Below are 12766 nucleotides of genomic sequence, written 5' to 3' on the forward strand. Positions count from 1 at the left end.
GCCATCTATAATTTTATGTAATGTACATGAACATAAAATGAAAAGTGAAAATGGAGGGACAATGACTACTGGTTAGATATGGAGTTGGAAAGGAGGAGAGTGAATCAGGAGGCTGTTAGAAAACCCCAAGAACAGATCTTCCTGTTGCTGAATTTTCTGGGTTTTTACACGCAGGGACCTTTCACTCTTCTGTTGTTCAAAGTGTCCCAATTTTTCTTTGGGGGGTGAGCCCTCCCTGCCAGGCACTGTCCTGAAGGGGCTGGACAGTCCACATGCTCTCCTGTCAGGTGGCTGAGAGGTAAGCACTGAGCCAGGCTTGTTCCATCAAAGGCCTGGTTGCTGGAAACTATTGCAGAGCTTGAAAACCACCGAAATTCTTTCAGCTTGGTGTCTCAAAGAAACCGCCCATTAGTTCTTGCTTCCCGATTTCTATCCTTTCAAAAACCTGAGTCTTTATTTTTTTTTCTTCAACTCTGTGAGCCTCTATTTGCCTATGTTAGTCAGAGTTGGTTTCTGTTGACTGCAGCCAAAAAATGCTGACTGATGTAATGAGGAATGGGAACTAGTCAAAAATCTAGTCCTATGTTTACTCCTATAATCTCTGCTGAATTTATCATCGAGAAGGATCAGAATACATGTTATTGTCCTCATCTTACAAATGAGAAAACTGAGGCACCGAGTGATTACATAACCTATTTTCACATGGCCAGATAAACATTCTCAAAGTTTTTTGTGTAGAAGGCTAGCTTTTCACAATTGAATTACTTTCCTAGGGCTGCTGTAATGAAGTACCACAGGCTGGGTAGCTTAAACCAATAGAAGTTTATTGTCTTACAGTTCTGGAGGTTAAAAATCTGGGATCAAGGTGTTGGCAGGGTCATGTTCTCTGTGACTCTTCCAGGACAGAATCTTGCTTGCTCCTCTGGCTCTGGTGCTGGCAGGCGATCCTTGGCTTGCAGATGTGTCGCTCCAGTCTCTGCCTCTGCTGTCACGCGGCTGTCTGCTCTCTGTGTTTTACCCCTCTTCTAATAAGGTCACTAGTCATGTTGGATTAAGGGCCCACCTACTCTAGTATGACTTCATTTTAACTAAACTAATCACATCCCCCAAACCCTATTTCCAAGTAAGATGATGTTCTAAGGTACTGGGGAGTAGGATTTCTTTTGGGTGGATACAGTTCAGCGTGTAATAAGAACGTTTGTAGAAATTATTCAAAACAGAATTCTGCAGTTAAATAATTTTGGGAAATGCAAGATTAAACAGCACTACAATAGGATTCTCTGCTGTAGCACTTGAATTTGTTCATCTAAATGGGAGTCACCAAGCCAGGAATGTAAAGTATAGTGTCTCAAACTCTCTGTCTCTCTCTCTCTCTCTCTCTATATATATATATATTAAAGATTTTATTTATTATTTATTTTTAGAGAGGGAAGGGAGGGAGAAAGAGAGAGAGAGAGAGAGAGAGAAACATCAATGTGAGGTTGCTGGGGGTCATGGCCTGCAACCCAGGCATGTACCCTGACTGGGGATCGAACCTGCGACACTTTGGTTCACAGCCCGCACTCAATCCACTGAGCTACACCAGCCAGGTGTATATATATATATATTTTTACAAGCTACTCTAGGATTAGCGTTTTGTGTTACACATGGTTCTCAGGCTGAGGGGAGGCGCCAGGATCCTGGGAGGTCTCTCCCTCCTGTTCTGGTTCTATCTCTTATCTGCTGTGTCACCTAGAGACAACTGCTTTCTCTTCTGAGCATGAACTGATTTATGTGTAAGATAGAGACAATCATAAACTTCTCCCCACGCGTTTCCTGTAAGGACTGCAATAAATGAGTCTGACTGAAGAACACCTAGAAGAGTACCTGGCAGAGAAGTAGGCATTCATTTAATAGTCACTACCTTCACTATGCTAACTGTTCATTTTGAATTTCTTGGCATTTTTATTAAGCATGTTCAGAATCTCAAGAATGATTTCTAGGCCAGGACTATTTCTACCAATAAGATTTTCTTGTTCCTTTTCCTCTTCCTTTGACCAGTTTTCATCTCTTTAAGAGAATGTGAGTTTCTTTACGGTAATAAAAATACCCACCTGTACTTTTCATAAGTCTCCAGCATTAGCACAGAATGGGTCGTTTCCCTCTGCATTTCCTTATTCTGATCTTCCACCTCAGTGAGGGGAAGAGGATGTGATCATGTGAACGCCAGCCAACGGGAAATTGTGAAAGGGACCTCACTATAGAAAAGCAGACCACAACTGCCTCAGCCCTCAGAGGAGGCTGAGCTTCTGAGAGAACTTTCTGAGTGGACCCAGCTGTCTGTTTGTCCAGCCAGCATGGAACCAAAGCAGATCAGGGAGGGCTACCTTGTGAAAAAGGTAAGCAGAAATGCCACCTACAAGGGTGTCAATGGAGATAGGGTTGGGGAGGACTGCAGTCCAGCTTTGCACTCTGTATGCTCTCATTTTAGGAATGTTTAATGCCACACCTATCAGGCTGGACTAGGAGAACATCGCAGCATGTAGAATGTTCAGGAGGAAGCCAGCACAGGTCCCTCTTCATTCTGGTTCGTAAAGGTGAACTAATCCAGCTCAGGTGTCAGCACAGCTTGATCTTGTGGGACACAGGCTACGGGGTCTAGAAGGTGAAGGTCTAAGCAAAATTCCTCATGACTTACAGTGTCCTTCTCAGGAGCCACATATGCCTGTCATGCTAAAAGACTCAAACTCTTCTGCTATAGAGGTCACTTGAAGAGACTGTTTATTTGTTATTTAAATTCTAATGCCCTGCTTTTTTTCTGGAAGAGAGAGAGAAGAATGTGATCAAAGATGAGCTGATAGAATAATGCTATAATTGTAGCTTATTTCTTGGGCTTTTTTCTTTGAATTGGTGCATTAAAAACTCTCTTTTTTTATTAGGCTGAATTCTCTTCATTCACAATTCTTAGTGAATTTATATAACATGCCATTAGGTGGTAGATAGTGTGCCATTTTTAGGACTGGAAAATAAGGACTCAAGTGCACCAAGAAATGCTTAGTCTCGCTGGTGTGGCATCAGGAAATTAAATTTTATTAGTACTGTGGTTTTTCTTCCGATGGTGAGCATGTGACACGTCACTGTGAAACTCCCCAGGGTGTGAAGTTCACACACAGTACTTATTGTCATCCTGTGGCCAACACCTACACAAATAAGCACACTCATACTGATCCAAGTGAGCTACACAGGTCAGAAATGAACTGAATTCAGTCCATTCCTTTGGATGCCCAGCTTTTTAATTGAATGATGGCCTGCTGTGACTCTTTTCGGTTGTTTGTTGATTTGACATTTTCGCCAAAATGTCCTACTCATAAGGGCATTAAACAGCACACGTCGCTGCCTGGTTCTCTTTTAAAGCTGGAAAGGACCTTAGATCATCTGGCCTCATTCTATCATTGGCAGAAGAGGAAATTGAGACCCAGAAGCTGGGTGACTGCCCAAGGTCACACGGCTGTGACAGACCAGGAACCTGCTTTCCTGAGACCTGAGTTTCTGACTTGTATGTGTGATATAATGCATGTGTCACACACACACATATATTATATATTGTATGTAAATATGCTAGGAACCTATGCATATTATGTAGTAGGCACTACATAAGTGACAATGGTTATTAGTATCAGTGTTGTTATACATACACTGCAATAGATGGACGCCCTCTTCTAGATTTGCGTGGTGATATATACTGGTACCTGGGGTAGTTGTCAAGTTAATAGTGAAGAAAGGACTAGGGAAACCTCTCTCTGACAGACCTTGATGATAGTTTTTGATGTTAAAGCATAGCAGGCTGTCATGTATGGATCTCCCTCCTTGCTCATTTTTTTCTTATGTGGTTTCGGATATCTGGGTGGTAATGAAAATACCTTTCTCCTTATTCTTGTTTTATGAATTTTATAATTTTATTGGCAATAAAGATGTTTGGGGTGGGAAAAATACAACATTAAGAAAACTCTGGTGAAAGGATTTTATCAAGTCAAAAATCTTGGGGTCAGCGGTCAATGGTATTTACTATAAAATGTTTCCGCTTTTCTTCTGTATGAGGTAACTGTCTGCATTCTACGATGCAGGTTTCTTCCTTTGCCTCCTGTCTAAGATCTCTAAATAGAAGTGACGGCTAAGAGAGAGAAGAAGAAGAAATACAAAGTTCTGTCATTTTGCAATTTTTGTCACTTAATAAGAGCCAGATTTCCTTGCCTCAGAATCTTGCCACTTCTGAATTAAAAAAAAAACAACAAACACATAGAGATTACTATGGGGGCTAAAAATAATGAATACTTTTTCTTCCACTTTCTATGTTCTAGCTAGGCTAATAACCAAATTAACAGGGAACATGTAATGGGAGGAAATCAAATTTTAGTACATGCTGATGAAAATTCACATAAGCATGAAAATTCCAAAGATAGTGAGGCAACATTGGGTATATATGACTTTTTTATTGGTTTTCAAGGTCTGTTGTCTCCATTTTCCCTCCACTTCTTTTCCCCACCCCATCCACCCCCATGCCCCACCCTCAATCCTACCTTTTGGCTTTATCCACGGGTCTTTATAGTGTTCCCTGGTGATCCTTCCCCTTCTCTCCCCTGTTATCTTCCTTGCCTCTCCCCTCTGGTTACTGTCAGTTTATTCTTTATTTCAATGTCTCTGGTTCTATTTAGCTTGTTTGTTTTGTTGATTAGGTTCCACATATAGGTGAGATCATATAGTATTTGTCTTTCACTACCTGGTTTATTTCATTTAGCATAATGCTCTCCAGTTCCATCCATGCTGTCAAAGAGGGTAGGAGCTCCTTTTTTCTTTCTGCTGCGTAGTGTTCCATTGTGTAAATGTACCATAGTTTTTTGATCTACTCATTTACTGATGGGCGCTTAGGTTGCCTCCAACACTTGGCTATTGTAACTAATGCTGCTATGAACAAAGAGGTGCACAGGTTCTTTTGAACTGGTGTTTTGGGATCCTTAGGGTATAATCCCAGCAGTGGAATTGACAGGTCTAAAGGCAGTTCCATTTTTTGTTTTTTTGAGGAAATTCCATACTGCTTTCCACAGTGGATGCAAAGTCTGCATTCCCACCAACAGTGTATGAGGGTTCTGTTTTCTCCACATCCCCTCCAACACTTGTTTGTTGATTTGTTTATGATGACCATTCTGACCGGTGTGAATTTAATTTGCATCTCTCTGATGGCTTGTGATGTTCAGCATCCTTTCATATGTCTCTGGACCCTCTATATGTCTTCCTTGGAGAAGTGTCTGTTCAGGTCCTTTGCCCATTTTTTAATTGGGTTGTTTATCTTCCTGGAGTGGAGTCATGTGAGTTCTTCATATATTTTGGAGATCAAACCTTGTCCCAGGTATCATCTGCAAATGTATTTTCCCATCCAGTTTGTTCCCTTTTCATTTTGCTGATGTTTTCTTTAGCTATACAGAAGCCTTTTATTTTGATGAAAACCAATTTGTTTATTCTTTCTTTTATGTCCCTTGCTGTAGGGGACATATCAGTGACATACTGCTGCAAGGAATATCTGAGATTTTCCTGCCTACGTTCTCCTCTCTATATACAACATTTTTGACAAACGAGAAAAGAGGTGGAAGAGGGGGTCTTAGATTTCAGAAGTGAGAATAGGTGACTTACAGGTAGTTGAGAAAGAGCAGAATGTACATGGCAGGCAAATCCTTGCTAGGTGACTTAGGAACAATGGGACACAGGGTATCTAAACTAAAGGCCCCTGCCTGAAGCCCTCCACTTACCACATTTGATTCAAATTAGGTTAAGGCAATATTCTAAGATTTCCCTACTGCAGTAGGTTTTACTTTTCTTTTTTTCTTTTTTAATAGTTCACTTTTATTGTATTTTTTCCGTTACTGTTTATCCCCTCATAACCTCTTCCACCTCCATCTACTCCTCCCTCAACACTATTGTCCTTGTCTATGAGCTCTTTTTTTTTCTTGTGTCTCCTACCCCAACCCCCACTCACTGTCCACACCCCGCCCCCGCTGGAGCTGTCAGCCTGCTCTCTATTTATGAGTTTGTCTCTATTGTGCATGTTACTTCACTTGTTCGTTTGATTCCAGATATGAGTGAACTCATATCTGAACCTCTTGGGCAAGAAAGTGGGGAGGACCAAAATTTCTTTCTGAGTTCTTTTTGAAAAAAAATCCTCACCTTAGGATATGCTTATTGGTTTTAGAGAGAGAGGGAGGGAGGGGGTGGAGGGGGGAGAGAGAGAGAGAGAGAGACCAAGGGAGAGAGGAAGAGAGGGAGAGAAGCGCTCATGTGAGAGAGAAACATCGATCTGTTGCCTCCTGTATGCACCCCAACCAGGGATTAAACCCGCAGTTTATGTGTGTGCCCTGATCAGGATTGAACCTGTGATCTTTTGGTGTACAGGATGACACTCCAACCAACTGAGCCACCTGACCAGGACTCTGAATCTTATTTCTCAGTAACCAGCTCAAAATTGATATCCCAAAAGGCAGTTTCAAGGTAGCAAAACTTTGGTTCCCTTCACCACCATGTAGTAGCCCATTGCTCTGTGAATATGATCTCATTCAGTTCAACCATCCTACACAATAGTGTCCTTATCCCCACCTTACAGATGAGAAAACTGAGGCTCAGAGAGAGTAAGTGACATGCCCACAGTCAAACAGCTGGTAAGAGGACCACCTGGGATTCAAACCCAAGCTTATTTAACAGCAATGCCCATGGTCTCATTGACCCACACAGCATGCTGAAAGGCAGGATTACCCAAGCCAGCAAAAGGAAGGTCAGGTGAACTTGCCAGACAGAGTGAGAGTGGGGCCTGGACAAACTGTATGATAGGCAAGATTGGGTTTCATGACCTCAACCTCCCTTTCTCTCTGAATAGGAGTTACTTCCAGCCAATAAACATAAATGTCTTTTGGAGGTCATTGAAAACATTCTACTAATTTATATATGCTTATAAGGATAGCTTAAAAAAAGAGAGAGGAGTAGGTTATGCAATTAATAACCTGGACTCTTCCATGTCATGTCCCAAACCAACCTCATTCCAAGAGGTTTATGGAGCAAACTGTTGTTGAACGTTTGACAACCAATGCAGCAGGATGGACCCAGAGAGCAGCTTAGGGTTTTGAGTGGCCCGTTATGCTGGGAGAAAGCACAGGAGTTGGGGCGCCCAAGGCCAAGTGGGTTGGGCAGGAAAGAATAGGGTCTACAGAGAGGTGTGGTAGAAGGAGGAAAGCCTGGGGTCAAAAAGAGAACAGGAGTCAGGGCTAGACTTCTTTCGTACAGCTACCTTGTCTTCTGGACACAATACTGTTAAATAATCTCCAGTGATTTGCACCCATTGATTCCCAATGTCATAATAGCTAACAGATGTGGTAATTACCTTGCAGCAGGGACAGATTTAGTATTTAATGCATTGATGCACTTATAAGAACCCTACAAAGTGGGTACCACTGTTGGCCTTACTTGACAGATATGGAAACTAAGGTACAAAGAAGCACAGGTTTGCCCAAGGTCACACAGAGCTGTGCATAATCATGTTACCTGTGGCCCTCTTGGGCTTTTACTGCATTGATTTTTCTTTTACAAAGCATTGTTGTTGTGATGGGTGGTACCCAGGAGAACTGTATGCCAGAATGATTTCCCAGAATTTCCTAGAAAACTATGTAATCTTATCTGTCTATATGGTAATCACTTTAGACCCTGTGCTACAAGCCAGCCGTAGTGTATTATTTCATTTAATCTTTTCAACAATGGAAAGCAATACAATATTATCTTTGTTTTACAAGTGAGGAGACTAATGTTTAGAAAAATCAAGTAACTTGTCCATGGCCAGACAGCTTGAAAGTGGCAAAGTCAAGATTTGAACCAAAATTCTTAAGACACCAGAAATCACACTATTAAGTACTCAGTGCCAATTTTTTTATGTTTACTTAGTATGATTTTACTGAGAAATTGCCCAATCTGAGAAATTTTATTAATGTAGAAAAATATGTCACTGAATAGATTAGTGTCCTTGCCTTCAAAGAATTGGAATAGGTACATAATAACCACTTATCCGGGATGTTGTACAAGTGATTTCATGGATCAGGCTGGAAAGCCAGAAAATAAAATTTACAATGCAGCAGAAATAAAGATGTAACTTAATGCAACACCAACTTAAAATAACATGTCCCATGAGTGTGGGATAAGTGATCATACTAACTCACAGTTCTGCTTTAGCTAAGAACGTAGGTTTTGACCATAACGTAATTTTCCATTGAGTTCCCGCTCTAAGTCAATACCTGAAACGAGAAGTGTGAGGGAAAGGAGAAGTTGAAGGAGGTGTCCTCGCTCCGTGGGAAGTGACTTGGGAGGGGTTCTAAACACCAGAATAAAGTTGCCCCAGTGCTTAGCAGCGGGCTGTGGCTTCTCACAGTGAAGCTGCTCACAAACAGGAGGGCGTGCCCCAGTGTGTGCTTTCTTCGACTTGAACTGGAGTCGTCAGTCGAGGTCACTCCCTCCCCCGGTAGACGGTGAACATTGAAGAGCAGAGACTGTGTCTTACTCACCCCAGCACCAGGCCAGGGTCTGAAGCACAGGAGTTTCTCTACCATTATTTGTTGAATGAACATGTCCCCAGGAAGGAAACTTGTCTAAATCATAGAAACCAAGCAATCAGGGGTCTATATTGTAGTTACTTTTAATGTGTTAAAAATTTCTAATGAGGCTCTGGCTGGTGTGGCTCAGTTGGTTGGGCACCATGCCACAAACCAAACGGGAAGTTCACCGTTTTGATTCCAATTTGGGGTTCATGCTGAGGCTGCTGGTTCGGTTTGAATCAGGGTGTATAATAAGGCCAACTGATGTTTCTCTCTCACCTCTATGTTTCTCCCCCTCTCTTCCTCTCTCCTTTCCCCTCTTTCTAAAATCAATAAGCATATTCTCATCTGAGGATAAAAAAATTTCAATGGGTATTCATTTTTAGATGATCATGTTAAATATATTTAAAAAATTTATTTACCTTTGGCTTGTAGGTGAGACCCAAAGGTTGGCAGGGGTATCTTGAAATTGAAGATCTCCATATAGATAATAGGAACAACAGGTTTTTTTGGAATAGATATGTAGAACCTGAGGGGTGAAGGAATATTAAGTATTGAAATGACTTGTAGTTAAATTTTCCACCCGAGGCCTGCGTTTCTGTTGCTATTCCACAACAAGCATGCTTGAATATCTCTTGTGTCAGAGACCTCACTAATTTAACTTTCTCTCTTAAGTAATACAGCAAACTTTTTTTCTGAAACCTTCACAGTCTGTGACAATGTTTGACACTCTGAAGACAGTCCTCACCTGCTCTGCCTGTTCCTTTTGGGGCTAAAACCTAGCCATTTCTTCAACAATTTCCCAAAAGAGATGCCATCATGTCACTCTTTTGAACAGGCTCTGGTTTATCTATGGCTTTGAGGTTTCCTGAGCTTAAGGTCATTTTCTAGGCACACCTGAGAGGCACAGAATTACAGGAAATAGGTAGCGCGTATTGAGTGCTCACTATGTTCTAGATACTGTCATAAGCAATTTACGTGGATTATTTTACTTAATCTCCTAATAACCCTGAAAAATAGTGTAGCATTGCTCCCATTTGCCAGATGTAGAAAATAAGGTGCAAGAACTTGCTCAGGGTCACACTGCTAGAATGCGGCAGAGCTGGGGTTCAAGCCTGGGCCATCCAGTTCCACAACCTGCAGTCACCTACTGATTATGCTCCGTTTAACTTCAGAGTATTACTTTCTCACTGTAGATCTTATGCTCCTATATAGCCTACAGTGATTTTAGGGTTTTTTTCAACAGCCCACATCAAACTGCTGAGTCATAAAGCTCCTTTTTTCATTCCTATTTCCCCAAATTTCACCAATACACTTTATAAATCTTAAAACATTTTTATCAAAGAGTTATATTTTATTTAATTTTTGTTTCTCTGAAGACTATTGAAAGAATACATTTTTATGTCTATTGAGCCTGAATATTTTTCTTTTGAAAATGGCTTACTTAGATTGTTTGCCCATTTAAAAGGTTGAGACTGTTCCTATATTTTTACTGATTCTAAAGAATTTTTAAAAACATATTAAAGATATTAACTTAATTATATGATAATATATTATAAATATCCATATTTCATTTTACAGGGTTTTTAAAAAATATATTTTATTGATTATGCTATTACAGTTGTCCCACTTCCCCCCTTCACTCCCCTCCACCCTGTACATCCTCTCCCACCCACTCCCCCCCTTTAGTTCATGTCCATGTGTCATACTTACAAGTTCTTCAGCTTCTACATTTCTCATACTATTCTTACCCTCCCCGTGTCTATTTCCTACCTACAGTCTATGCCACTTATTCTCTGTACCTTTTCCCCCTCTCTCCTCCTCCCACTCCCCTGTTGCTAGCCCTCCATGCGACCTTCATTTCTGTGGTTCTGTTCCTGTTCAAGTTGTTTGCTTAGTTTCCTTTGGTTTTCCTTTAGGTGTGGTTGTTAATAATTGTGAGTTTGCTGTCCTTTTACTATACGTGTTTTTTTTAATCTTCTTTTCTTAGATAAGTCCCTTTAACATTTCATAAAATAAGGGCTTGGTGATGATGAACTCCTTGAACTTGACCTTATCTGAGAAGCACTTTATCTGCCCTTCCATTCTAAATGAGAGCTTTGCTGGATAGAGCAATCTGGGATATAGTCCTTCTCTTTCATGACTTGGAATACTTCTTTCCAGCCCCTTCTTGCCTGTAAGGTCTCTTTTGAGAAATCAGCTGACAGTCTGATGGGCACTCCTTTGTAGGTAACTGTCCCCTTATCTCTTGCTGCTTCTAGGATTCTCTCCTTCATTTTTACCTTGATTAATGTAATTATGATGTGCCTTGGTGTGTTCCTCCTTGGGTCCAACTTCTTTGGGACTCTCTGAGCTTCCTGGACTTCCTGGAAGTCTATTTTCTTTGCCAGAATGGGGAAGTTCTCCTTTATTATTTGTTCAAATACATGTTCAATCTGTTGCTCTACCTCTTCCCCTTCTGGTACCCCTATAGTTCAGATGTTGGGACGTTTAAAGATGTCCCGGAGGTTCCTAAGCTTCTCATCGTTTTTTTGAATCCTTATTTCTCCATTCTTTCCTATTTGGTTGTTTCTTTCTTCCTTCTGGTCCACTCTATTGTTTTGAGTCCCAGTTTCCTTCCCATCACTATTGGTTCCCTGTGCATTTTCCTTCATTTCTTTTATGGTAACCTGCATTTGTTCATGTAATTTGTGACCAAAATCAATCAATTCTGTGAGCTTCCTGATCACCAGTGTTTTGAACTGTGCATCTGATAGGTTAACTATCTCTTAGTCACTCAGAAGGATGAGTCTGGGGCACTGTTTTTTTTTTCTTCCATTTGAGCCATCTCTCTCTCTCTCTCTCTCTTTTTTTTTTTTTTGTCTGGTCGCTCCTGTTATAGGGGGGGGGGGGGCAGAGCCTTAGGTGTTCACTAGGGCTGGGCGCCCCAGTCGCTAGATTGTGACATTGTATGTGAGGGTGGAGTCGAGAGGGAACAATGGCGGTAGCTCCGTTCTCCATGGGACCTCAGTCCCTTCCCTGGGATCCTTGGTTGCACGCTCTGCCCTGCTCCACAATCGCCACCTCGCTGGGTCTGCCAGCTGCCGCTGTATACTCAGGGTCTACCCGCTGTGATGTTGTGCGCACCAGATGCCTTACACGCTCCCGGCACCGTGACCTGTGCCCGGCTGCTTGTCTCCACCCCTCCTACCAGTCTGGATAAACGGGTCTATTTCAACTTCTTGGCTGTCCCACTTCCATTCAGAAATTTTCTATCAGTTCTGGGTGTTATTCTGCCTCTAAATTGTTGTTGTTCCAATCCTGGTTGTGCCTGGAGGTACGGTGCATCCACCTATGCCTCCATCTTGCTGGAAGTCCTCACTTTACAGGGTTTTATTATTGTACAGAAGTTCAACTTTTTATAGTCAAACATGTTGTCCTTTAAGATTTCTTCTTCCGGTGTTACACAGTGTCGGACTCCTATGCACTGAGCTATACTAGTCCCGTGATGACCAACAGTTATTTACTGGGAAATTTTAATAAATCTGACTCAGCATCTAAACCCACCCACTGCAACAAGTAATTGTATAAGGTTTCATCTATAATGGGAAAAAACAGACATGTGCTACACAATTATTAAAGCATTTTGTGATTATGTGAAATTATAGTCATATAATTTTATGAGGTTATGTGTATAGCTACCTAGGTGGCCCGAAAAAAATGATTTAGATTCTAATTACTCAAAGATGCATGAGAACCAAAATGAAGATGACACCTGAGGGGAAGTGGAAAGAGCACAAAATTGGGACTCAAGGAACCTGGATCCTAGTTCCAGTTCCACATTTCTGGGTCAGGTGTGATGTGCCCTGGACATTGCAGGGTCACACTTCCAGCTTTGCTCTTGGGTGAGCGCCTCGTGGGCTGGCGACAGGAAGGGTTAAATGCAGGGCAGCACAGGGGAGGTGCTGTCAGGTTGCTGCTGTGAGAATCTGGCTGCTGTCGCTGTCATAATGGCTGGGAGGAGAGAGATCACCCATAGTCCCATCATCCTAGCCTGACTAGCCCTGACCAAGTCTGGAAGAAAGTTTGCACTTTATGAGGAAGCTCTCATTTCTCTTGTTTTACAGAGGATCCGGCTTCTCAATGTGTATAATGACCCTGAGTCCCAAGTGACACATCCTCCTCTGACA

The 12766-nt window shown here is 41.7% G+C and overlaps 1 protein-coding gene across 2 annotated transcripts in view; it reads left to right on the forward strand.

Moving 5' to 3' along the window:
• The first annotated feature begins 2219 nt into the window (after positions 1-2219).
• Positions 2220-12766, forward strand: part of PLEK (pleckstrin) — a 28454-nt gene continuing 17907 nt past the window's right edge. For both annotated transcript variants that reach the window (XR_004903717.1, XM_028516339.2), the window contains exon 1: positions 2220-2378. Coding sequence is in view for 1 of the 2 variants with exons in the window: in XM_028516339.2 (XP_028372140.1) it covers positions 2337-2378 (42 nt within the window). In the remaining variant the exon portion in view is untranslated. The remainder of the gene's footprint in view (positions 2379-12766) is intronic.

This window comes from Phyllostomus discolor, chromosome 6 (assembly GCF_004126475.2).
Source record: "Phyllostomus discolor isolate MPI-MPIP mPhyDis1 chromosome 6, mPhyDis1.pri.v3, whole genome shotgun sequence".
In the NCBI taxonomy this organism is placed as follows: domain Eukaryota; kingdom Metazoa; phylum Chordata; class Mammalia; order Chiroptera; family Phyllostomidae; genus Phyllostomus; species Phyllostomus discolor.